The 27,820-nt window shown below is 38.6% G+C and overlaps 2 protein-coding genes across 6 annotated transcripts; one reads left to right on the forward strand and one right to left on the reverse strand.

The window, feature by feature from the left end:
• Nucleotides 1-17,910, reverse strand: OSTF1 (osteoclast stimulating factor 1). The gene is made up of 10 exons (XM_035309068.1): nucleotides 17,795-17,910; nucleotides 8,783-8,829; nucleotides 8,205-8,255; nucleotides 8,060-8,123; nucleotides 4,788-4,841; nucleotides 4,231-4,338; nucleotides 3,725-3,774; nucleotides 3,543-3,621; nucleotides 2,965-3,063; nucleotides 1-145 (listed from the first exon to the last, which is right to left on the reverse strand). The coding sequence occupies exons 1-10, from the start codon at nucleotides 17,829-17,831 to the stop codon at nucleotides 87-89; spliced, it is 648 nt and encodes a 215-aa protein (XP_035164959.1). The 5' UTR covers nucleotides 17,832-17,910; the 3' UTR covers nucleotides 1-86.
• NMRK1 (nicotinamide riboside kinase 1) lies at nucleotides 17,806-27,820 on the forward strand. Of its 5 annotated transcripts, none has more exons than XM_035309073.1 (9): nucleotides 17,806-17,890; nucleotides 20,424-20,480; nucleotides 20,914-21,004; nucleotides 21,624-21,672; nucleotides 23,112-23,283; nucleotides 23,362-23,433; nucleotides 24,435-24,541; nucleotides 25,539-25,628; nucleotides 26,790-27,820. In XM_035309073.1, exons 2-9 carry the CDS (start codon nucleotides 20,452-20,454, stop codon nucleotides 26,801-26,803), a joined length of 624 nt encoding a protein of 207 aa, XP_035164964.1. In that variant the 5' UTR covers nucleotides 17,806-17,890; nucleotides 20,424-20,451; the 3' UTR covers nucleotides 26,804-27,820. The 5 variants fall into 5 exon arrangements, with proteins under 5 accessions (XP_035164964.1, XP_035164960.1, XP_035164963.1 ...); XM_035309069.1 differs by lacking the exon at nucleotides 17,806-17,890 and adding an exon at nucleotides 18,012-18,111; XM_035309072.1 differs by lacking the exon at nucleotides 17,806-17,890 and adding an exon at nucleotides 18,046-18,111 and having other exon boundaries at nucleotides 20,889-21,004.

Here is a 27,820-nt window from a genome sequence, read left to right on the forward strand (position 1 = left end):
TTTAAGTAAGATAATTTTACAGTTTTAAAGATACGCTTTGGAAATAGGCAGCATAGGTTATGGTTCTTCAGGCTGAATGAAAAAAGCTAATCAGAGTCTTCATCATCAAGGTATTCTTCCGCATTACTTAATGTTCGGACTGTACCTGGAAAAAAAGCAAAGATCTCTTTTAGCTTGGGATAAAAATCAGACAAAGCCTCAAAAAAATTGCAATGCTTGTAAATGAGTATCTGAGAAAACTGATTTCTGTATCATTCAGGTATGCTAGCACTATACAGACGCTGGGGCTGAAGATCTGGATTGCAAAGGTAGCACTAAGCCAGTCACATATCCAATATATGTGATGTAGTCTGTCCTCAGTGACCCTCAGGAGCCATCTCCTGGCTTGTTAGGAGCTGTACAGCAGAGATGGAACTCTAGTTGTATTTTCTGTATATGTTAACTTCAAATCAAAAAGGAACAGAGGGCTGCATTGGCAGAAGAGTCTATGTAATTTTCTTCCAAGTGCTTAAATGGCTACAATTCTCCACTTAAAATTGAATGCACTCCATCATTATCTCCTCTTTCCTCACCTAGATTTTTTCCTAAGCAAGCATTTCTTAGATCTAATTATTTTATGAGCTTATGCTTTTGAAAAAATGGTTAAGTGGAACACAGGAGTACTGAAGTATATTCCCCAGATGTGCAGTAGTACCTGGAGAACTACATCTATCGTTGGGACTACATAAAAATAAACAGCAAAGGCTTTCTCTGATAAATAATTATTTTCCAGCGGATTTTCAAATACATAGTAACATATATTGCATATAATGTATATTATTCTGTACTACTGGGAGCAAAGAATCATAAGATCCTAGTCAGTCATAGTTTTGCAATAATATATTTAAATATTATTAATATTAAGTGCAGACTTACGTAACACACAGAACTGATAACCATGCTATACTAGACTTCTGGAATAAAAACAAGTAAATTTAAACTGACCTGCTGAATCATTTTGTAAAAAGAAATCTATGAAAGCTTTTTCTCTTCAGTAGGAAAAGGAAGGAAAGAAACAAGAAACAAGAGCCCTGTGCTAACGGGGACATGCTTCAGGAAAGGACAAATACTATTTTCTCAAAAGCGAAAGCGACACATTATTTTTGCATTTGTATGGCACAATTTTAATAACTCTCATTTCTTAGAATATACTTCAACAGTTGTGACATGTGTACACACATGAATCTATGTGTAAAAACATAAAATAAAATTAGACATTTAACTTGTGGAAGTTAAATGTAAACAACCTTCCTTGAAGAAAACAATGTTTTATAGATAGGTTGTGTTATAAGCCATATCTGTTCCTTATAAATAGGAACAGATTTGAAAATGGGGAGAAGAAGACCACTGAAACAGGACTGAACTCCTGAAAAAGAAACATATTTTAACTGACAGATACTTGAAATACTGAAATGTAGAATCAAGTCACAGAAAAAAAAAAAAAAAGAATGAATACAAATGACCAAGAAAATACAGCAAACAATAAAAATATACAGACCAGTGGCATCACAGAGATTATAAATTACCAAACTTAAAGAGATAAACAAGCAAGGAAGCTAATATTGAAACTGCAGTTAAAAAACTGACATCAGCTCTCATATCAAGGCAAACAAGAAAACTGTGTGAGAATATCAGAGCCTGGCAACAGATGAAGTGACTAAGGATGAAAAATTAGTCAGATGTGAAACAAAATAATTTAGGAGAGAAATAAGTGCACCAAAAGTATGTAAAGTTTCTAGAGCCACAAAATGAAACATTAATATAATTATTTGGGATATTAGAACAGAAAATAGTCCCATACCAGGTGTCTAAACCAGACAGGAAAAAAATTAAGTAGGTCTTCCTAACAGGGATTAGATAACATTGGAAAAACAAAAACAAAAACAAACAAACCAACAAAAACATTGAAACAGAGGAAAGTCTGCTGCTGGTTACAACTGCTTTCTTCAAAGCCAAAATTGACAGAAATAGTTTGTCAACATTTTCTAGGAAATCTGGGCATGACCTCTATCAAAAAGCTGATCAGTATTTTTGCTGCAACTGATCATCATCCTTCAAACCTACTGTCAGATGTTCCATCGTTTAACTGCCACAGCTGCATATTACCCACAAATAATTCCTTCTGTTCTCATGTTTTCCATGCTAACCCTTCACCAATACAGCTGCTAGACTGCATCCCACTGGTAGAAGTTGTCAGTGCCTGTGTCTTTAAGACATTTCTCATCTTATGTGTAATTCACTTAGGGCTTCCACACAAACTTCAGCCTCCTGAAAGTCACAGGTGATGTTGCTTATGTGACACTGAACAATTCAGTCTTCGTTCACTTTTTTAAAATGTCCTTTTTATCTCCCAGAAGCATTTTGTACGCAGACATTGTGCTGTTAGTACAGATGAACACAACCAGGAGGAAGTGAGACTATTTTGACAAATACCTGAAAGCATTCTTTCTTTATTCCTCCATTGAATATCACTTAGAGAGACAGGAATAAAAAATTGTAACAGGAGCAAGACAAAAAAAAAAAAAAAAAAGAGGAACTTCTGCAGACATTGACTTAGTTTAGAAGAACAGAGAAAACATGCTACGCTGCTTCATTCTCACACCTTGTTCCTTGTGGTATACTGCTCCTAAAGGAAGTTTCCATCCTTGCTTCTCTTCTGAATAGCCCTTACTGTTTCCACAAACTCCTTTGCCTCTTGCTAAGTAGGATGGCATTTTGTGGGGAGTCAACTACACTGGATGTGATGAACCATAGGCCTATCACACCTGTGCTGAACTACCTCATTCAAAAAAACCCTTCCAAACAGAACTCTTAGCCCATCTAGCTCCAGAGTGATTATTATGACTAACAACATCTTGATACTCAGCTGAAATAGTGTGTCCTCTAAATAGGAAAAAATTATCAGAAGAACAAAATTATAAATACCTGCACTCTGTTTCTTCTTAAGCAGTGAAGCACAAGCTGCGTTGGTTGCCATGTCTAAAGCCAGTTTCTTCTCATTGTTCTTCAGATCTGTTCTTGCCCCTTTATAACATAAAATTTCCATTATGAATCACTGTCCCAGGTATGCCTTAAGCAATGGTATTAAGTAAGACATGAGTTTCAGTAGCATGGGTAAAACAGCTCAGAATAATGGACAAGGAGATCTTATCTATGGACTGATCTGAAGCAGACTAAAAGGTATGGACTGGCTTCCAAAAGCTACAGCTGGTTAGGGAAATTGCTGGCTGCTCTCCCTTTCCAAGAAGGAAATGGAACTGCTGTTCTGGGGTTAAGTGCCTAATTTTGTCCACATAGCAGGATGAAATTTCATTTAAGCAGGTGAGGTGTCTACTTTCCAAACAGCTGCCAGAATTTTCTGTAAGGCTTATAAAGTCATGGCAGGTAAGCTGGCTAGAGATTGTACCCAGGTTATAGAAAAAGAGTTTAAATATACACATTAATAAAAATTCAGGAGGCTTGTCTGCCACACAGATTGTTGAAATCTTGGTGAAGATCTTTACCCTTTGCCAGCAGCATCTCTACAATATCTGCATAACCTTTCCATGCAGCAGCATGCAAAGCTGTGTCTCCCAATTTGTTCTGTGGAGTTAGAGGGAAAAGCAACAGGATTAAAATACAGCAAAAAACCTTTCAGCCTGTACCAAGGACAAATAAAATCAGATCAGTAGTGTAATGGTCCTACCTGCTGGTTTAACTCTAGGTTTGCTTGGGTAAACAGAACATCCACTATATCTGCAGAGAACAGGAAAAAAAAAAAAAAAAGTTTTGTGGAAACAAAATGGTCTCATTTACATGAATAGTATAGATTTCAGTTAAGATTCAAAGAAAGAGAGATTCAATCAGCTAATGAAAATCTCTAACAGCCAGAACATGTTCAGGAAACAGCCATTAGTCACCAATCACTACAACAAAATAAGCAACACTTTTTTTGGTCTGTCCTTCTTCCCTCTCCACTTCTAACAGTTAGTGATTAGAATGTCCACTTCAACAGCAACAACAAAACACATAGCATTTGATGGATCTGAACCTCCCTTATAGCTTTAACCTCTCTTTAAAATATATATATATATTTTTATATATATATATTAAAAAAAAATCCTAAAATCCTTGCTTTATTATTTAGCAATCTGTCTAACAAGCAAATCAGGAAAATCAGAGGACAGTTATCTCCAATGAATTCTCTCATACCTTTGTGGCCTCCATGGCATGCCCAGTATAGAGCTGTGTTTCCAGCTTTGTCTAAGCCATTGACCCCAACTCGGTTATCCAAACATTCTCTCAGCCAGCTTAGATTGCCTGAAAAACAAATTCTGTTTTACTGATTTTTTTTCTTTTAAAAGCTAATAGAAACATTACTTAGTTCCCTCTGAAAACTGCCAGTCCTTCCACGAACATACAAGGAGAAAAAGTTATCATCAGAAGCAACTGTAATTTGTAAAACAACCTGTACAACTCATAGCAAACATCTCTTCCTCCATTCTCAGAAGACCTTCAGGTCCCTACACAGCTAAATGGATGACACCAACTGTTTCTGCTGTCTGTACATTCATGTCACATAGAGTGGCAATTTTGCCAGACTGTAAATCAGCTTCTGAAAGCTGCAGAACTTCAACAAATAATTATCTTGCCAGTTCAAGATATCAGACAAACAAAACAGACAGGATAACTCCATTCTAAATACATTATTTTAGCACAAAACAGACAGACTTTCAGCATTACACAACTAAAATCCAAATCACACTTACCTCGCTTGGCAGCTTCATGCAATGGATTATCAATAGATTCAGCTTGTTCGGCCACTGAAATGAAACAGACAGTACATTCTAACTACATCTGAAACTGAAGAGATACTTGATTTCTGTACAGAAATAAAACTTGCTATTTGTTCTGCAAGAGACAGTAATACATATTTGATTCACATGTGAAAGGGGACTTGTGACTGATGGACTAGTCAGATACACTTCAATTTCCTAAGTATGGGAAAGCAATTCAGAAAAGAGCTTGTAAAAACTTCAAAGCACAGCATTGAATTGATCAGAGGTTGCAAGACATTAGCTATCTGGTAATATTTTATCTCAGTTGTTACTTGCCTTTCCATGGTTGTAATGTTTTTAAGTAATTGCATGTGACTAGCCTTTCAACCTAGCTTGCCATCTGTAGTTATGAGTGAATTATTTCCACAGGGTCTCTGAAAGATAGCTAAGAAAACCCACTGTCAACAGGCTTACAATTTATTTTACAGAGGTTTTTATTTTCCCTGGAAAACTTAAAGGAGATCTGCAAATCATAACTGCAGAGGCAATGAATACAGCAGTGAGCAGACTGAAGTTCAGGCTTCTGTAGATCTTTGCTTCATCTCACAAGCTTTAACTTTTGCTAGAGAAGAGAAGCCAACAGTTCCTGGTCACTGTGCTGTTGCAACAGAAAAAAGAAACTGAACAGCACTGTGGAACAGCTGAAAGTGTGTCTGTGATTTGGCAACTCCTTTTTTTAGTAGTTTTTAGGTGAAAAAGCTTGTGACTACTATACAAACAGATAAGTACGATCTAAGATGAGTAGACTCTCTAGGTCCTTGCTCTACAGCTTGTTACCCTAGGCAGGGAGAGTTTAAGAGTATGTTTCTCAGATCAAACTGCTACTACAATCAGATGCAATGCAAGCAAATATATTTCAGTTGCCAGAAACAGAAGTCTCAAGACTGTCATAACCTATCTACACCTTTTCTTACTTTGGTGTATATTCCTCCCATAATGACTTGTAATTGCAATATTTCATGTTTCTCTGTGAATAAAATAAAAAATAACTGCTAGATTCCACTATTTCAGGTTCCAAAAGTTTGTGCCAGCAGTGAACAGAATCCTAAAGTAGAGCAGGAGAAGCTGGTCCCACAGCAGACAGCCATCACATAAGCATAATGCCCTAGTGATACTTACTAGTGCTTGTAATGCACAGCAGAAAGCATTAACTTTCATAAAGCATAACACTCCCTCAGAAACCTAGAAATAATTTTGTCCTTATAAAACTGTCAGAATTTCAGTAGTAAGTATTTTTAATGCAGGTAACACTTGATTCCGGCTTCATCAGCTTTTCCATTCAGTCTTTTCAGACATGTTCCTTCAAGTCCAGCAAGTGGAGTACAGAACCCCACCAGAGCCTCAGCAGTTTCATGTCTGTCTCCACCTTCGTCAAAAAGGTTGCAGAAGAACACAAGGAGATATCAATGTTTCAGTAGTTAAGACTAAACCTAGGCAGACCTAACCATGATGACCAGTGGAAGCAAACTGATGAAGATTTTGTACTCTTTTGTCTAAATTGGAAAACATGTCCCTAGCACTCTTCATTCTGCCTAGGTTTCTGTTCTGCTTACACATGAAATTTTGCAAATGCATGCACACAGACACATCCCTCTGGCCTAAAAATCAGAGCAGCTGAGGTTGGAACAGTCCTCTGAAGGTCATCTAGACCCATGCCCCTACTCTGGCAAAGCCACCCAGAGCAGGTTGCCCAGGACCACATCCAGACAGCTTTTGATGATTGTTAAGGAAGAAGACCACACCACTTCTTCATAGGAGAGGTGCTCCAGTCCCCTCATCATCTTTATGGCCCTTCACTGTATTCGCTCTCCAGTAACTCCATGCCTCTCTTGTACAGGGGAGCCAAGAACTACACACAATACTCCAGGAACAGGCTCACCAGTGCTGACAAAAGCTAACGCTGCTCAGATAATTTTTGCAGTGAAAGACTGGAAGCAAATTTTCCAAATTGATTGCTGCTGATTTTATTTTAAATACAGCACACTTCAATGTCCAAAAGAAATTTAAGTGCAGATAAGCACCCTTAAACTATTCTTGTATATAACAGGAATCACCTCTGGCAGGAGTAGAGTCAGTCTAGAAGTCACAAAGTTTTTCTGCAAATGAAATTGTATACTATGGTCTCAATAACTGTAGTCCTCTACTCATATAATTCTACTAAGTAGAGTTCAGGGTGGGGAACAATATAGCATTGCTACCATGTCTCCTGGTGAAGGGACAACACAGAGCAACCACACAGTTACCAAAATACTAACAGTTCTGATGCAACCTGTCACGTGACACTGCTACTCTGCCTACATTTCCTGGGTGGACTTGGAAGAATTGTGCTGTGATTACCGTACTCATGGCTTTTCAAAATGGTTTTAGTTGAATATGAAAAAGCAATTTCTATTCTGTCGGAACAGCTGTGTTTAATGTTGGTGCAATCAAGAAAACATTTTCTTCTGGGGCTAAAGAGGTTTATTAAAAACCACCAAATGTCAAACAAAACAGACCTATTTCTTCAGCAGGGGAAAAAAAAAAAGGACAGAAAAGCAACAAATGGTATCTACAGAATTGCTCATCTGCTTTAAACTCCTATCCACATACAGTATTTACTTAACATTTCAAATATTGATAATCTATCTCTGTAAGAAGCCACCCAAAAGCTCTGCCAGCTTCTTGAGCTCCAAGTTATGAACGTATTTGTGTCCATCATTAGATTTACAAAAAAAAAGAACCAAAAAACAAACAAAAAACAAACAAACAAACAAACAAAAAAAACAAACACAGAACCAAAGAGAAACCCACAAAGAAACAACAAAAAAACAACACCTCAAACCAAAACCAAGAAAAGAATACAGCTAAGACATTGCTACTAAGATCTTAGAAGTTGGAATACATTCACTAAGGTTATCAAAAAGGTAAGCCTATGAGTTGTATGCACTCTGTAGAATCCTCCTTCACATCCATGCGTTCTTCCTCTCAAAACAGAACATCTGCTGTTACATGCACACTTAGAAACAAATACTTGGCAAACTCTGTATACTGCTGATGAATAGCGGTAAGTGATATTGCAGAAGTATTCCAAAATACCCTGGTAGAGTACTGTTGAATGCCAATATTGTTAACAGTGTCTGAAAGTAAGTGTATCAGTAATTTTCATTTGGCCATTTCCTTTGATTGTGAATGATCTTACCAAATGAAAATATTCTAGACATTACCATAGTTGCTTGGAATTAGTCCAGTTCTCCCTTTGCAAGTTCCTTTCCACCAGTTTGTATCACTCTAGAGAAAAAGGGGAAAAGAGTTTAGAAGGGATATATTGCATCTCAGAAGTATATGGTCTGTGTGGGACGTCAGACTCACCATGTCTGAGATGTAAATGATATCTCCTTCTTCAAAGTACAGTTCATCTGGCTTAAAAAAATAATTAAAATAAAAGTAAGGGTAAACAAAAATCTGTGTGTGTAATTAAGTAAAATAAATACCTGTATAAAGCAGAGTCTATTCAGCGTTTCTTTCAAAATGACAATAGTTCTAATTCTGTAGATACTAGACAACTGCCTGACAGTCTGATACTGTAGTTTGACTTGCCTGCAGCTAACTTTTTGGATCTGTCATCTTCCTGACTGCTAAAGAAAGACTGTGGTCTTTCCAACTGAACACTGTGCAACAAAAGCAGTGAAATATATCTTGTGTTTGTTAACTTCTTCCCCTTTCTTGGCTGGTCCCAGTTCATCAACTCTCTCAGTTCTCAATTATCCTTGTTGCCTTTGGAAGAAAAGAAAAGTCATGTTTAAGAACCAGTATCCATCAACACACTTTTTCAATGAAAAAGTAGTACAGCAAGTCTGATAGTCCAACCCTAGCAAAACTGAAGAAATGTTATTATAGAAACGCTTTAAAATAAGCCCCTCCAAATCCTAAAATCTGGATATACTTACCGTTCTGGGTTCAAACGTATATAGGGCTCTGAACACTTTAACCTGCCCTAAAAAAAAAATAGTAAAAAAAAATTATCAGTACCATGCTTTCTAAACACTACATACACATACAGCCCCCAAATCCAAGTAAATTCATTTCCTTAACCCTTAAAACTGCTTGCTGAATGAGTTTGTGGTATGAATTTAACAATAAAAGTGATGATGAAAACACTGAACCCAGCAGCATGATTCTGAGGTAAGTGGGTCAACTGACCAGTCCTAACAATGTTCATGGCTAACCATGTAAATCAAATTAAGTATTGCCAGTGATTTCTGAGATAAAGTGTAGTTTCAATCATTTACTCACCCATGCACCCATATATTTGTATTCTTTTTTAATAATGTCAAATTCTACAGAATTAAGGAAGGAATAGAGAAACAAAGCAATGACTGATATCTGTCCTATGCTCCCGTACTTGCAGTCATTATTAATCAGAAAAATAATACAATGGCACCGAAATCATTGCAGGACTTGATGAAAAATGGCACATGGTCAGCAAGTCCTATTTATGTAATGTACAACTTCTAAGGTATTCTCCTTACATGCTTAAAATAACCTATAGCGTTTACAATTCCACTGAGTAAACAATGTTTATTTTAATAGGGCAGTTTTAAGAGACTCTTAGCAGCATCCAGGTCCAGAAAACATAACTTTAGTACAGAGAGGCAAAAATTTAAAACTGTATTAACTGCAAATGAAGCATCCCTATAAACATTTAAAAATATTCAATGTAGGTGCATTTTGAGCATACAAAGCAGAAGATATAAGATGGATTCAGGAGAAGAAACATGTACCTTCCATAAGTTTATTGACTGAACTGCTGAAATCTACTCAACTCGATGGAGAAACATACAGACTATTTTGTTTACTTTTAAATATCACAATTATGTAAGTAAGCCACACTGTACGGCAGTTTCACATGTTATACAGACTAACTTATAATCAAAGCAGTTCTTTGGTTCATTAAGACAATGCACTACTTAGAAAAGGCTATTTTATGCGTTCTGTCACTGATGAATTTACTGCCAAAGATTCGCACTGTATAACAAAGTGTGTTTACACAGACTCTTGCACAGTATGTTAAGGTGTAAATTATGTGGAGAGAATTGAGCAACAAGAGAGTAAGTTTCCCTGTCTCTTAAGAATAAGCCCTTATCCTTCTCTAAAGAAGAGGCAAAAATGTCTTGAGATACTTTTTTGTTAGAGGTGCTCTTTCTTACCTGAGCATCTAATAGCCTACTGGCAGAAGTTTTAGAGTTTAAGCATTTTACAGAGTTAACTTAAGGGCTTTAGAAATCTCAGTCTAAATATATATATGCTGACAGGCTTGAGAAAGAGAGATGGTACTCAACTGTATAAGCTGCCATATTGATCAGTCTGCCATTTTGATCCATGTCCCGAAGTCTTGGAATAGCTCTTGAAAGACATCTTCAAATACCTCTAGATGCTCTCGGGCAAGAGCCATGGCATAGTCTATGTTTATATAGGGACATCTATCAATGCATAACTGCTAAGCAAAACATTTCTCTAGTCCTCTCTCTCAAGCTTTTCTAGTGGCTAAGTATATGTAATGATACATCCATAAAATTGAACTATTAACATTCTTAATTACCAAACGCATGTAGACACTGAAAATACTATTTTTCTTCCAGTTTGTAGCTATATCCCATGATTCTCCCAGATCTTTTTTTTTTTTTCCTGAGTAATACCATTGGAATTCTCTCACACAGCAGCCATTACTTAGACATAAAGACAACCAAATAATGTGTCATAGACACAAGTGTTTCAGAATGAAGTGTCCAAACTGTGGCTAGTAGTCAATAATAATAATAAAAAAAATAAAATATGAAGAACAAGAGATGACAAACCAGGATGGGTGACATAAAGGGGTGGGTGGTACAGAGTACTGTTCCTTATCCCAGGCTTTCTTGCATAGTTGACAGTAAAATGCACAAAAGGACTGCTTACTATATACTTTGATGACTTTAACCATCACCCACTACTTTTCAAGGTTCTACTTAAGTAAAAGGAGAAACTGGAGACAAAAAAGGAAGAATAACAAATAATAAAGCTGAAATGATCAGATGGCAGAAGACAGGGAAAAGCAAGAAATATAGATCTTTGTACAGTATGCATTTCCAGTAATAATGTACTACACGCATACCCACAGTTTAACAGTTTTCTAAAACTGGAGAAGAACAATGGAAATACTGAAGCTGATAAAAGCACTGTTGAAACGTTTTTTAAATAAAGGCAATTTGTTGTCTGTGTATGTTTTATTCTATACAATAGAAATACAGAGTTACTTCCCCAAATGTTAACTCATGGCTTCACAGCACATTCTAGAACATTTCCCTCTGATGAAGTACAGATCCGCATCTACAAAACAGTAAGTCTGGTAAACTTTAGTTTTATAGTACTTCATACAGAGTTAAAAAGTACTTATTACTGGCATTTTCAAATTATCTTTCTGGTATTTCTTGATAAACAGACATTAAGCCTGTTTACATTGCTGCATTTAAGAGCAAAGAACAATATGATTTTAGCACTTCACAGGGTATTTAAAAAAAAAAAAAACAGTCTGGGAGATTTAAAATAACAAAATACAGGGACTCAAGGGGCATATTAAACTAGTACCCCTGTTCTGGAAATACCAATAACCTGTCTTTTACTAGGCACACGTAGCCCTGGCTACTTTCCCTGGCTGGTGTCCTCTGGAATACGCACAAAATTAGAACATGCCTGAGGACCTGCTGTGCTCCTCTTTACAACCTGCTGTGCTCCTCTTTACTACCCTCCTTTCACCACTAACCACTCTGTAAGATTCCTGTAGGATGGACATGTGTTATTAGCACTGATGTGAATTTGCCAAAGTCAACTGGCTCCACGTGATTTTTTTTTTTTGAGGTTTCAATGTGTCAGGCAAACATTAACAACTTCATTATCAGCATAACTAACAAAGGCAGTATCACTTCTTAAAAAAAAAAAATTTAAAAAAAATAGAAGCACAGCACCGTGATGTCCCACAGTAACTGCAGGGACAAATCTGAACAGTCCTTTTCAGTTCTGTACTTCAGCCACAAGTCTGCCTTTTCCCTTTTCACAGAATTTTTATTAAACATCTGCAATACAACTATCTGACAAAAAAAAAAAAAAGGATAATTTATTACACATACTACAGTCGAGTGAACTCAGCATACAAAACGCGCATGTCACAATTTACCAAACCCTCACCTAGCAGCAGGACAAGGTGAGTCAACCTAAATTCCTCTGAATTCTTTCTGATAATTTCTCCTACAGAATGCTTTTATCAAGAAAGGAAACAGGCAACTCAGATTTCTCTTAACAGTTGACTAAAAAATAACACTCATGAAAGTAAAGAAACTGTGGTACTAAACACTAACAAGAGTTTAAAAATGCAGCTTCTATTATATACTGAACTACACAAAACCTCTGTGGGGTTTTCCAATGCAAAGTTTTTTTTTTAAAAAAAAAAATCCGAAGACTAGAAACTTTGTTTCCTAACACTTTTGATTTTAATTGCAGTTATCATTAATAAAAGGTTGTTTTCAAAGAAGCGCTAAGTGTTCTTGCAACAGATTTAGTTGCAACAGATTTAGTTTCTCCCCCCCCCCCCCCCTTCCCTTCTGTTCTTTTACCCCAGCTTCTCAATGCTGTCATAGACACCAGCATTAAAATTCCACTCAACTTGCACTTAACTCATTATCTGCTTTCCGCTTATTTACTTTCACCTGTGAAAGAAATAAAAGAGACTGATTCTTGCATGGCATTACTTATTTAGCCATCTGAATGAGGCCAAACTTCTAGCACCAAAGGGGAGGGAAAACAACTTCATTAGTAATTTTGTATTACTTCTTCAGCAAAAAAAACAACCAAACAAAACTACCAATAACAAACAAACAAACAACAACAAAAAAAAAAACACACAGTACAACAGCTTCCTGGATGTGAGAGCCATTTATTTTAGTTAAAATAATTATGATTATAAGCCAATCAAGTCTTGGCTCCAGTGAACCCATACACAGGTCTTTTGCTAGAATTTTACATCCTGGTTCTCCTGCCAGAGACAGACACAATCAAATTTCACTGACTGATCCAAACAACTTTTTACAAATCAGATATTGGTCATGGTGAGCATCTTTTCATCGACTGTATTTAGAGTGAGTAGCACTAGACTACCATAAAAATCAGAGTAATTAACTTTCTTTAGAAAAAGACTCCCTGGGTATCACAATGCACTATCAGTGCCTGTAACAGACAGAATGGTATACTCTCTGCACTGCGGACCCTGGTCTTCTACACACAAATTAGAAAACTTCAAGTCCATCAACTTCCTTAAGAGTTCAAGCTAATTCTCAGCTGTCACCAGCCATTAGCTGGTGACCATACTCCCGCTGGACCATCCTCCAAAGCTGCACAGACATAGCTAAGAATCAGGGAGAGACTAGCAGCAATTTGATTGAAAACAACTAATTTCAATCCCCACCTGTAACAAATTGACCAAAAATACAAAGTATGAATATGCTCTGGGGCAGGGGGAAAAAGGACATGTTCAAGGGCCTATGCAACTTTCAGTCTCCTCCCAGAACACAAACTGTGCATTTTGACACATTCAGATGATTTTCTCTGAAGCATGAGAAACATCTTCTGCCCCACAGATGATGCGCTGTCACAAACAGTGGGTGCTTTCTCAGTGTTGATTTAAGACCCTAAAAAGGAATTGCACAACCTGGCAACAGCAGCAATTGGAAGCCACAATGCTTTTTGTCAAGAGCTGGCATTATGGGAAAATTACAGATCAGGATCATCTGCAATATGCTTGCACGTTGCTTTAACAAGGAAAGAAATGCTTGTGTTATGATAATGCACATGTCTCTGGAAACATTCTCTTTTCTTAGAAGGACATTAAGGGCAGATGGAAACTTTCTTCCCCTGACTTTTCAGGAACAGGAAAATAAGGTGCTGTTACACTCAGACGTTCAAGAAGGATTAAAGAGTGGGAATAGGTTTTACAGGACTGGTGTTTGAAATCTGGCATTTTCCTCAAAGATTTTTGCACAGAGACACAATGGAGTAAAATACAGGATTTAAGGACCATCTTAAGGCAGACAAAAAAGTAGAGGTACCAATGTTTGGAGAGACATCTTCCACTTTTAAATAGCGCTGTGTTAGAAAGGAGAAGTGAAGGAGGGCACACAAATGGGAGAGGAGTGGGTGGGGGATTGGGGAGGGGGGGGCAATAACCAGCAAAAAAGACTGGGACTCTGCTTAGGGATACACAGAAAATAATTCAAAGGGCAGACTGGTACCAGCATAGATGACAAACTTGGGTAGGCCAGCCAGCAATAATCATGGACTGCACCCATCAGTAATTGGAGCAGAAAGAACAAACAGCATTTGTTTACAGAAAAGAAGAACTAAGAATATTCTCAGTGAAGAAATGGACATATTCACTTTGTGTTTGATGCATACAATTTCACAATTTTGACCAGCACAGTTTGATGCTCAAATCTTCCTCTTCTTAGCAGTTTAATTTTTGCGGATACAGAGAATGCCTTCACTTGCAGGAAGCCTGTTTATAGCCCCAGCAAGGAGCTGGCAGTAAATGGAGGGTCTGGGGTCAGAAACAGAAATTTAGTGTTCATGTTGGTGCTGTTTACATTCTGCAGATGTCCGCCCCACAGCCTCCCACCTTCAAGCTCGAGGCTATGGAACAGCTCCCCACACTCACATGCCCACTTCTCCCTAGCTGACATAAACCCTTCTGTGACTACAAAGGGGATCGATTTGAGCCATCTGGCTGCCGAGACCTTAGCGTACCACTCAGGGTATATTTTCTGCTCCTGTGACTCCTGTAACTGCCACAGCTCCTACTTCATCTCAGTAACATGAAAAGTACTTGATTGTGGTTCAAACTAAATATTTATATTCAGAATTCTATATTTAACTGTGAAAGCTACTAGTGGCTGCAAAGGCAACAGACCTACTTTAAGGCCACGAGCCATTCTGTTACATATGTTTCCTTCTGCCTCCCTTCCTTTCAATTGGAATAATTTTAAACTGTAATTTCCTTGGAACAAAGACTTGTCTTTCTCTGTAAAATGTAAGTATTATGTGGACTCTACGCCAGGTTCAACAAATCTTACCTTATCTGGAGAATAAGAAAGTAAGAAATGTTTCTTTAAAATATTAATATAACATTTTTGGGTCCTGTAAAGCTGTTGCACAAAGTGTAAAGCTCTAGTCAAAAAAAGCGTAACCACGGAACACTGTTTAAGGAAAAAACTAGCAGAAGACAATACCGTTCGTCAGCTTCAAAAGATTTATTAAGTAACTTTTGTAAATAGAATTAACATCGGACACAGAATGTTTAAGAGGTTAATGAACTCTAAAAAGAATAATGTAGTTTGAGACATCAATAGAGCTTTTGAAAGATGGAGGAGAAACCCTACCCTTGCGTAGTGCTGACCTAGAAGAAAGCTTCAACTATTCTCAGCTCCCACTCCACTCTTTTGTATCTCCAGTGGCAAGTCTAAATAGAAAAACAGGCCTGAAAACAAGAATGGTACAAAGAGCCTCAGCAGAAAAGCAAAGTGAGGAGTTATCTTTGAAAGCTAGATTGTTTTAAAGAGAAAAGTCACAAAATAACAAAAATTAGAAGCTTCCTAAACCCACTAAGAAGAACCACAGCCCCTTACTCAAAGGTTAACCACAGTCACAAAAATACTAGCTCAAGAGCTGACAAATGTATCAGACAATTGTTTAAAATCTACTGGTGACAAAACCCCCTCTTCACAGAGAAATCCAATGCACTGTTCATGCAGCAGGATTATTAGAAGTCAAGAGTATTTTATCAGATAAAAGTCTCCCATGTACAGAAGAAAACCACATTTAATGCTGTAATTAGTATTCTTCCCTTAGCACGTCCTGTTTTGCACATTTTCAAAGCACTGTCTGGCCTTCCAGCTGTAATCTCCAACAGCCCTGTGATGAACACTCTCACTGTTTTAGAAATTAGTATTTCACTAAACATACTTCTCCACCACTGGCTGCATCTCCTTCCAGCTCTATCTAGTTTGCAGTTTTTCTTTTTTTTTTTTAACACTTCTTAGAGGACCGCAGCAGCCAAAGTCTTGTTTTCTATCTGTCTTGAATCGTAACCATTCAGTAGCAAGGCAAGCAGGTTTGCTGTCCTCTAACACAAGCTACAGACCAGGTTACAGTATGGATACCTGATAATAATGGAGAAAAATTAACACAGCCTGATCAAATGCACTGAGAAGACATTCCACCATCTGCAGCCTAGAAGTTGGGAATGGATATACTGATTTGTAGCAAAAGCTTCAGGAATTGTTTCACAACATGGAGACCCTATATTTTTGTCTTTAAGTTGCTACATATTAATGCCTATAACCCCATTGGATCTCAATTAAAAATGTAACTGGTATTATAGACAGAGCAAAGCCAGATATACAAAATATTTTGGAGTAAACCAGAAGACTGTCTCTTCCTGCAAATGCCTTGGAAATCAATTAACATGACAGCCTCTGTAAGACTTCCTCTTTTAAAAAAGAAGACATTTTTCAGAAAGACTTTCATTAATCGACCCTGAGAACAACTATTAAGAAAGTCATATTCTCTTCCTCTTTCTTCTTCTGCCATTTATTTCTACCCATTTCCTTTTGCTGTGTCAAGCAATCATGTGGTAAACCAGATCAGCAAGTTCATTATAAGAATAACCTAACAAAAAAGTATTCGGTAGCACCAATCCAGCTTGCCCTATCACTAAACAGAATGGAAGAGGGGTGTTGGAGGTGCAGAGAACGTCATCTTTTGATGGAACCCACATTTTATCAGATCAATCGCACCACAAAACTGCATCCTAGTAAACTTGTGAAGAACGCCCAACATTAGACATAAAACGCCTTGTAGCTCTGGGAGGTTAAATAGTTTAATTCCTTCAGAATCTGAACTTTAACCCATCTTTCTGCAAATCGACAAACTGAGTTACCCACTCTAGAATATTTTTTTCTTTGCACATATTTGGCTGTTAGCGTAACGCCACACCCTTTCAGAAGCCCACAGATTTCCTCATACAGGTTTTCAATGGCAGGCCACAAGGGCCATACTGCTATTACTGCCTTATTTTCCCTATGGATAAGCTCAGTTTTGAAAGATGCTTAGCAGTTTAAAGAGCAGAGGAAATTCCTCCAAGGGTGGAACTCCGCATTCAGAGAGTTTTAACAGATTTTGCTTCTGCAGGTAGGTAGGTTAACAATGGATGAAGCGTTCTAAACCGGTTTTGCACTTCCTTTAAACAAATTCAAAACTTACAAGTTGTTGAAATATTTGGTTAGCTTGCACATTGGGTATTTTTGGAAAGCGTTAAGATGTACTACGAAGAAAAAGAAAGGTAAATCTAATGGCTTAAACTTTGACAGAGGAATGTACGTTGACCTGACAGAGGAATGTATGTTGACCTACAGGAAGGTATCTTTACCCTAAGGTTTTTTATTTTTAGTTTTAACTACGCCACTTCTAATAATTTTTTCAACGCGTTTTCAGAAGAAAATATGTATTTGCTGTGAGGCTGTGGAAGCTAACTCTTCAAGAACAGCGCCCGAAAGGGGCTCGGGACAAGAACTCCGCCTCAGTGCGCTGGCAGGGCTGTCGGGGCGGGCGGCAGGGCGGCGGGGGCTCTCCGGAGGGCTGCTCCTGTGCCTCGGCCGCGGGGCGAGCCCCGCACCGCCTCCGCCACGGCTTCCCGGCCAGCAGGGGCCTGACGGGGCCTTCTCGAAGCTTCCCCGGCTGGGCGCCGCTGGGGTGTCGGCGTGGCCCCGCCGGGGAAGAGGAAGGGAGCGGGCGGGCGGCACGGCCCCGCGCCCCCTCAGCGGGGCTCTGTCAGCCGGCACCCGGCTGCTCCGCGGGCCGCCGGGACCCTCGCTGCTTACCTGGCTTGGCCGGTTTCGGCGGCGGCGGCTTGGACATGGCTGTGTACGGCGGGGCGAGCCCTCTCCGGGCTCCCTGCGGCGGCGGGGACGAGGAAGGCGAGGACGGGGAGCGGTAAGAGGAAAGAGGGAGGCAGAGAGCTAGGGAGGGGCGTGTGCAGCGACGGTGCCGTGCGCAGCGCCCCCTAGCGGCGGCCACGTGGTGCCGTGCGCAGCCAACTCCTGCGCGCCGAGGCTCCGCCCGTCCTCACTCTCCCCCCTCGCCCCGGCGGTGGTTGGCGGCGGTTGGAGTTCGGGCGAGTACCGGCGGCAGGCGTGAGGTGCGGGGAGCCCCGTCCCCGGCGCCTGGCGGGAGCTGGGCGCCCTGCGGGTCGGCTGCTGCCCTGCGGAAGCCCCGCGGGCGGGGCGGGGCGGTTCTCGCTGGCCGCTCTGCCGGTGTCCGTAGGCGGCGGTTAGCGTGTGGTGAGCTGCGTGAGCCCTTCGGCAGCTCCGCGGAACGGGGGTTGTTCAGCCTCGAGAAGGGGAGACTCGGGGAGACTCAGGGAGACCTTATCGCTCTCTGTAGATACCTTAAAGGAGGCTGTAGCGAGGTGGGGGCCTGGTGACAGGACGAGGAGGAATGGGCTAAAGTTGCGCCAGGGGAGGTTTAGGTTGGATATTAGGAAGAACTTCTTTACTGAAAGGGTTGTTAGTCACTGGAATAGGCTGCCCAGGGAAGTGGTTGAGTCACCATCCCTGGAGGTCTTTAAAAGACGTTTAGATGTAGAGCTTAGGGATAGGGTTTAGTGGAGGACTTGTTAGTGTTAGGTCAGAGGTTGGACTCGGTGATCTTGGAGGTCTCTTCCAACCTAGATGGTTCTGTGATCCTGTGTTCTGTTTAAAGGTGCTAAGCCAAGGTGGGTAGACTAATGTAGGAGTTCCGTGTTGCAACACTGGAGACAAACGTGCCTTCGTAATTTGGGCTACACATTATTCTGCGGGAGGAAGAGTTGACAGGGTTTTTCATCGTGTTTCTCATGAGGTGAGGTTAACTTTTGTGTAGACAGTGACGTAAATTTGGGTCCAAAGCTCGGCACCTGTGTCCAGATGTTAGTTGGTAACATAGCTTTTTAGTGGGTCAAAGGCTAATCCTCAACAGCACAAATCTTAGTGTTTTTCTTTAATAGCATTGGGTTTTCATGGATCAAGTTTTATCATATCCTGAGAACAGGTAATCTGCTTACGCTCTCTAAAGATGTAGTCGATACCATAAATAAATTGTTGACCTTGAGAATTACTAGATTCTTAGAAAACCCTTGCATGCTGACTTGAAAAGCTTACCCAGTATGCAGCGTGACTGCAAAACAGTGTCTGTCATACTGTTGATGATTCTTGGACTAGTCAGTACATCCTCTTTCTTTTTTTTTTTTTTTTTTAATACTAACAGGGAAAGCACATAAAGCAGTCACGTAAAGATCACAGTGCAGATCTGTGAAACAAATGCAAAAGGCTAAACTCTCAGATTCTGTGTATATCTAAATCTTAGTTTAACAGAAATAGTGTGGTTTTACTTTCATGTTGATGCCATGTAATGGTCTTTTGTCTAGAATAGCACAGATAACTTGTTTGTCAGGGATGGTGTTACCTGTTCCGTCCGATCCGATTTTAAGAGTGTGACTGGGAGGACAGAGCAGGTGAAAAATTTGGTGTTTGTGTGCAGTTAAGCACTTATTAATTGGTGTGTGTTCTTGGAAAATAATGTTTGACAAATGCTTGACAAAGTCTGTAGATTAGTGCTACTTCCAAGAGAAACACCTGTTCTAGAAGAAAGTTCTGGGTTAAGAGTTAGGGAAAGACAGGATTGTGTCTTTTGGCAGCTCTGACATAGGAAGGTGTTCAGCCAGCCCTTGCTACCTCTCCTGCAACACTATAGCTTTGCAGCTAATTGGATGGTAAACTAGAAGGAGTTAATTCAGCTGAAAGCTAGCATGCGTCCTTTCCCTCCCCTTCTGCAGAACTGTTTTTCAGCTGGAGTAGTTTTTTGCTTCAGTGCACCTTGGCTCTGCAAACACCCATTCCAGAATAAATTTTTGTGAAAAAGTTAGGGAAAGATAGAATTCCATTTTTTTGGCAGCTAACAGCTGACAGCCAGAACCGTAAGGTAGGTTTCTTGGCAGCAATAGGGACATAGGTGGACAAATGCAGCCTGTTTTGGAGTTTCAATCTTCGATCTTGAATCCAGATTGTTCTGTGGTGGAGCGGATGAGGAACACTTATGTGATCAGTACTGTTAACTATGACGAGGCAGTGGTGAGTTCTTACACTGACCAAGGTCTGTAAGAGTTTTTGGACATATTCCTTAAAGAATTTTTGAAACATCTTTCTTTCCTCGGCACACGTCAACAGGTTATTTTCTAAGTTTTTAGTTTGTTTTGCCAGCACAGCATCTATTTATGTAGTTCTTTGGATAGAGTTAATTTATGAGCTAGTGATTGTGCTTTTTCTTCAAGGTACTTCTGCAGTAATCAATATTGGTAGAAATTAGTCTCCCAAAGTTTGCCTCAAATTATTAAAATACTGCCAAAGGTAAAATGCACTGAAGTCTGTGATACCTATAAATTAAGAGTTTTAACTGGGTTGCTATTTTTGATAGTGGAAAGGAAGAACTGAGGAGAAAAGCTATGAAAATTCTGGTTATTGGCCTCGGAGGGTAAGTATTAACAAATTAAATTTCCTGTACAGCTCAAGACTAGTCTTCCTTGCAGAATGAATTGTGGTATAATTTCTATTTCTGAATAGATAACTTGTGAAAATAGATTACAAATATATAATTTTATCTTTTATTGTGTATAACTCTTAAGAAATTGTTCCTGTCTCTGTTGGAGATCTCAGGTGTCACCTCTCTCTAATTTCTTTTCTATCTTTGCTGGATTTACTGTCTGGATGGTAGCTGGATTTACTGCCTGGTAGCTGTTAGAATCTTATAGAAAATTTCAAGAGAATACTTTGTGTGAATAAACTTTATGGGAGTGGGGGCAGTGTCTTTGTGGTTAACTCTATTTATATGTGTGTGTATAGGTGTGTATATGTCTAAAAGACAGATTATATCTTGATGCAGTTTGTACTGTGTTTTTTAAAACCAGAGTAACAAATGGAGGAAAAACAACATTGGCAGAAAAGCTTAAGAAAATGCTCCCCAACTGTGATATAATGTCTCAGGATGACTTCTTTAAGGTAAGATTATTGATGAAAAGACCTATTAGATAAAAGTGGGCTTGAGTAGATTTTAACATCATTTATACTATTCCCAGTTCAGCTATTGATGGACTGTTAAAATTGACGGTGCTTAAACTAATAACTGACTCTGTGAGAATGAGAAAAAAAACCAGCACTGGGATAACTGAACTTTCAGTGGCCAAAACCACTGAGTATACCTGGGAAAAAGTAATTGACTGTATTTTTCGTATTCTTTCAAAGTAAGGAATGGGTGTACCTTGGATGAATTTTTTGCAGATATTTTATGGTAATGGAGTTTATAATATTGTTTATAATATTGTTTACCCTACATCCATGTGGTAATACATAGTTCATCATTTCCAAAATCAAAAAAGAAAAAAATAAACATTTTGTATTAATATCAGAGTTGTTAAAGAGGTTGAACAGGTTCTGATTTCTGAAGGGTAAAGTTCTAGTGAACTTAAGAGCTATGATTTGGAGAATCTGTTGTTCTAGATCAAATACAGTGTTTGTATGACATCAAAATTGTTGTATACAGCAGTTTAATTTTAAACACAAATTTTTATCAATTAGGATACAAAGCACCATTGAAAATACTGATTTTTTTTCTTTTCAGCCAGAGTCTGAAGTAGAAACAGATGAACGTGGATTTAAACTATATGATGGTCAGTAACTTTGAAGCACTGTTTCTGAACGTTTTACTGAAACTCCATTGTGCTGAGCTTCAACACTTTGTTCCCCCCCATCCTTTAACCCCTGTCCCTTCAGAAAGACTATAAACAAATGATTGTTTCAGAGTGATCCTTACCTTAGTTTCTCTAAGCTCACTGAGATAAAAATAGAAAACTTGATGAACTAGCAAATTGCTGAAGCTAGTGCTTGTCTTACCCTTTCCTCTTTTTAATCTTTTCTCAAGTTGTAGCTGGTGCAGTAGCAAATGCTTCAGTTCAGTTGAAAGTCTCTTGACTTACAGCACTGACATAAACTAAGCCTCATCACTTTCTATGTAATGATAGATTTTTTTCACTTTTATCTCATTGGATATCTTCACCATCGAGTCTCTTTCATTGTTATATTGTAAAGAAGTTAAGCTTGGGTCTGATCTCATGTCAGATCTTACATAGAGACCAAATGTTTCCAACTTCATAGGTAATGCTGTCTCAGGGTGCCAATTCAGCTGTGTGAACTTCTAGATCCAGATCTACTTTATGCCAGTAATTTGGTTCAGGTCCTATCTAGTTATGAACAGTTGATTATTAGCTACTCTATTCTGATACTCGGTGATCACAAAATATATTGTTCTAAGCATTGGCCAGAAAATTAATTTGTGTCTGAAAACTAACTTTCATCAGTTAATGCAGTCTTTGACCCATCTTCTAGGCTAAATGAAACTGGAATGTGAAACTGGAGGGATAAGCTGAACATTCTGGTTCATGTATCTAGGCTTAATGCTGCGCTTAAATATTTCTTTAAAATGTATTTGCTCTTACCTTATGCAAAGTCTGTCTTCTGTTCAGTACTTACCTCATGTTCTTTCATCTCTACACAAAAAGAGGTGCTACACTATGCTGTTTTGCTTTGTATGCCATCCGCCTTTCAAAACAATCCATCCCTCCCATCCATCCAAATACTTGAAACCCAGTGAAAACTCGAAGCAAAAAAAAAAAAAGAGAGAGCCCCCTCTCTTGGCCTATTTCAGTGACAGTTGACTGAAAGGTGGAGGTATTAGTTTTTTTTTTTTTTTTTTTTTTACAAGTTCTGTAGAATAAGAGAGCAGTGCCTGGAATTTCTTCCATGGAGACAAAGCTGTGAGACAATTCATACACTTTTTGGTATCTCAGGATTCAGAAGGACCACACCAACCAGACTTACTCCAGTCCTAGGAAAACCTTCTGTTTTAGGGTGTCATTGGTTGCCAACACAGAACTGCCTACATGTGTGAGAGAGACTTTTGAGAGGTAATACTGCTCCCTTTCATTTAGACTTATATGTAGATTATTTGTTTTTTACTAATTTAGGTAAATCAGTAATGGGCACTTGAGGGTTCTTTAAATTTTTCAATTCTTTGTTTTTAACAGGTGCCTAACTTTTTCTTTTCATCTAGTACTTGATGCTCTCTATATGGATGAAATGGTGAAAAGTATTCATAATTGGATGAACAGCCATACATGCTCAGCTATTGTGACTGAAGAACCACAGAATACACGTGACAGTGTTAAAAATACAGAAGATGTTTGTATTTTGATTGTTGAAGGCTTTCTGCTGTATAATTATGAGTAAGCAGTAGTACGTAAACCGGTATGTTAAGAACTGCCCTAAAAAGGAAGGGGGAACTAAATATATTTTTTTCTTAGGCCACTTAATGAACTCTGGAATAGAAGATACTTTTTGACGCTTCCTTATGGAGAGTGCAAAAGGAGAAGGAGGTAAGTTTATTCAATTATTGCTCACAGAGGGTCACTGTATCCTCTAACCTGGAGTGGTTCATTTTTACCAGCTTGTGCTTGCCAGATGTAAGCTTAACAGTTTGCAGATCACAGAGAACAGATTATCTGTTTTCTGTAATTCCCAGGCAAGACTCTGCGGGTATTTATCAAATATTAACAAACGTGGTGTTTTTTTGTTTGTTTGTTTTTTGCATTTTAAAGCACTGAGGTCACTGAGATAATAAAATGTTAAGTGTCTTACAAATTCTGAAATGGGATTTGGTGTCCAGATAAATTATTTAGATTACTGACTGCATATTGGAGTTAAAATTTCTCTTAAAATGAGGAAAAAAAAAAACAAACATAAAGTAGTCTTATCCTTGGATGAAAATAGCTATGTGATTAATGTTAAAGGAACAATATTTATGCATGGTTTTATTGTATAATTCATTAGAAAGTATATGATGTATTAGTTACACTGTGTATTTGATTTAGGTTATTGAGCCAGTGTCTGACTTGGCTCCAGATTTGCAGTGCTACTGTGTGCTTGGAGCAATACATGTGCTTGAAGTCAGAAGCTGCTGTCTGAGTAAAGCAATCCTCCGTTCAGCTGACTTTAGCTGACTCCACTTTAGGTTCTTGACTAAACTTGCCTTTAAAGGAGTTTAGTGTCCAATTTTTTAGCCATTTAAAACTTGAGAAATCTATATACCCAATAAAAAGGAAAAAAAAATGGTAATGTTTTCAATGCAGCTTAATATATATATATGTCTTCTTAAATTAAAACTCCTTTTATGTTGTCTGGCAGAAATAGGTAAATTAGTAAGAGTTCTTATCATAGATTATATTATTACAACAAAAAACCCTCCTTTGCTCCAGCAGTTATGCAACCTCCTTGCCCATGTGTATTTTGGATACGTGCTCTTATTAAACCAGCTAACACTGGGTGTTGTGCGGGAAATGCAAAACTTGCTTGGGAATGCAAATATATTTCTGTTTAGCACCAGAGTCTATCAGCCAGCAGATACACCGGGGTACTTCGATGGACACGTGTGGCCTATGTATCTGAAATACAAAAATGAATTGGAAGAAAACACAAGTAACATTGGTATGGTATCCTTAATTTTAAATTTATAAAATGATAAAGTGTGGCACTTGTCTGTTTTGTTTGTTTGGTTTGGTTGCTTGTGTGTTTTTTGTAAGGGACAACATTGTCTTCAAATATTAGTGTGGCACTTGCACAGTAGGTTTTCCCCTTTCTGTTGGTTTATATTTTAAGTCTTTACTGTTTTGTTTTATTATTTTTAATTATTTTTAAATAATGACATTTATGAGGTTAAAAACTAGAAATGTTTCGATCATCAATTAAGTCAATTTAACAAGCTAGTTCACATGTTCATGTGTGCATAAATGTCTGTGGCTAAACAGGAAACTTCTGAGACAATAGCTGATGTCCTGGCTGAATTCTTCAAAATTAAAGTCCTGGTTGAAGTTCCATCAAAAGCTATAGGGTATTTTACAGATGCTTTTTGTACACACTACAGTCAGTAGTCTTGAATGGGTAATGTCAAAGCCTAGCTTGCTGGTATGGTGGTGCTGTGAGTTTGTGTGACATTGACACTTTTACAGCTCTTGGGAGTGCCTGCTTCTGGAGTGGGTCTCAGAGGAAGGAAACATCAGGTGGCTTTTCATGACCATGCAGACTAGGGCACTGCATTTACTGTGCCCTGAGGGGGAGAACTACAGTGCCCTTCCTTGACTTCCTCAAACCCTGAAGTTGAGGAAGAACCTGAGATCTTGCCTTGCATAGGAACCTTTCTGCTGAATTATTCGATTGCTCTACTGTCCTAATGTTATTACTTCTACTCTTTTGAAGCGTTTTTACCATAAATATTTGTAAACTAATTCCTAACTATAATGCTTTTACATTATGTTATTTTTTAACATTCATATTCAATTTGGGAAAGAAACAAAGGGAGGAACGGCTCTTGCTTTCTATTTTTTTCATCTCTTCTGATTGCATTCATAGGAATACTGAAAGTGTTACCAACTGCTACTGTAGATAACTGGCACAGAACTCAAGAAAACTTTTTCTTTCTTCTTAGTTTATTTGGATGGAACTAAACCCCAAGAAGAGCTTTTATCCTGTGTGTATAGTGATATAATACAGGAATTACAAATGCTGAGGGAAGGAAGTAAGTGATTTTATTGGAAATTGGATATGCTGATAGAATTCCAAGTTAACAAGAAGCTTATTACTTTGTATGGAAACACTGTAAGGACTGTACAGACTATATCTGAATATATTTTCATAATGCAAGGTGCTGCATCTGGGTCAGGGCAATCCCAGACATGAGTACAGACTGGGGGAAGAACAGACCTGCAGAGAAGGACCTGGGGGTTCTTGTGGGCGAAAAGCTCAACATGAGGCAGATGAGGCAGCAGTGTGCACTTGCAGCCCAGAAAGCCAGCCAAGTCCTGGGCTGCATCAAAAGTGGCCAGCAGGTCAAAGGAGGTGATTGTCCCCATCTGCTTTGCCCTTGTTAGGCCCCACCTGGAGTGCTGCATCCAGGTCTGGGCCCCCAGCACAAGAAGGATGTGGGGCTGTTAGAGCGGGTCCAGAGGAGGGCCATGAAGCTGATCAGAGGGCTGGAGCACCTCGCCTATGAAGAAAGGCTGAGAGAGCTGAGGATGTTCAGCCTGGAGAAGAGAAGGCTCCAGGGAGACCTCACTGAGGCCTTTCAGTACTTAAATGGGGCTTATAAAAGAGGTGGAGAGAGACTTTTACATGGGCAAGGTAGTGATGGGACAAGGGGGATTCGTTTTAAACTAAAAGAGGAGAAATTTAGATTAGATATTTGGAGGAAATTCTTCACTCAGAGGGTGGTGAGGCACTGGTACAGGTTGCCCAGAGAAGCTGTGGATGCCCCATCCCTGGAGGTGTCCAAGGCCTGGCTGAATGGTTCTTTGGCCAACCTGATCTAGTGGGTGGCATCCCTATCGACAGGAGGGTTCGATCTAGATGGGCTTTAAGGTCCCTTCCAGCCCAAACCATTCTAGGATTATGTGATACATATACATATATTCCTATGTCTTTATGCATATTTGCCTGTGCCATAATTTACTATGTGTCATAATGAGGTATAGCTTTAATCGCATTGTTGGGTTCTCTTGAGTAATAGGTGAACCCACTGCTATCTAATAGAATAATTAAAAAAAATAAGGTGAGGCAAAACATCAATGAAAGCAGATGTGTTGTGGTAGTGGTAGGTTCAAATATACAGTGATGTCACATGCAAACAGAAAAATGACACTGCAAGTTAAACATGTACTTTATTTTTGTTTCAGATCAGCAGGTCTCAAGGCATGATAATGTAGAAGGCCTGGAATCTGTTTGATACAAATTTAAAACCCCAAGAATGGTGCTTGGCAAGCCACCCAACTGAGCAGATGTCCACGTTTATGCCCATAACGATAATTCATACAATGCAAGTGGATTTGTAGCAAGTATTAGCTCTGTAAGCCTTAGATACTGAGTTAACTATCAACAGTGCCTTACTCCTTAGGATTCCTTCCATCAGTCATGCCTTGGCTGATCTTTATATGTGATTGAATTTGCGTATCTTAAATAATATAAACACTTTTGTATACAGAACTAAACTATAAAGATGCAGTTCTGTTGGATTAGTAAGATGATTTGAAAATGGATGAGTGCAATTTGAAATGTTCATATAGAACTTGTGAATTATGTTTAAAAATTAGAGGTAATCACTGGTTAGAGGAACTAGCTGTAAGCTGTGGCAATGCTAACTTTAAGATTGTGTAAGCTGTTACTCTGCTCATTCAGTAACTGAATCTGTTACTGAATGCATTGCAACTGAACTTAGACTTGCTCAATATCCCTGTGGTGTTTCTCAGGTAATTTCTATGTTACATGTTTGGACCAGTTGAGAAAGTATTATTTTAAAAAGAAAGATTATTGGGACAATGTGGGGGACGAACATCTCAGAATGGATATGCATCACTAACAGGTTATATTACATATATCGTGGAAAGATCATGGATTAGAATGGTGAAAAGTACAAGATAATAAATCCACGCTTTGGGGAGGAGGAAGTAAGAAATACTTCTTACTAATATTCAGAACTCAGGATGAAGTTATATTATGTATGTAATTATAAATTACATATACAATGAAAGTGTTCAGAAAGCAGGCATACTGAATGTATGTTAAAATTTTGTTACAGAGTCTGTATATATATATTAAGATAAACTAGGAAACTAGCAGGTTTCATTGTCTTCAGTTGCTGGATAAGTAACATATTAACCCATACTTTTTGTATATGAGGTCTTAAATTTTATTTAATAATAAATAAAAATAAAAATT

This window comes from Oxyura jamaicensis, chromosome Z, assembly GCF_011077185.1.
Source record: "Oxyura jamaicensis isolate SHBP4307 breed ruddy duck chromosome Z, BPBGC_Ojam_1.0, whole genome shotgun sequence".
Classification (NCBI taxonomy): Eukaryota; Metazoa; Chordata; class Aves; order Anseriformes; family Anatidae; genus Oxyura; species Oxyura jamaicensis.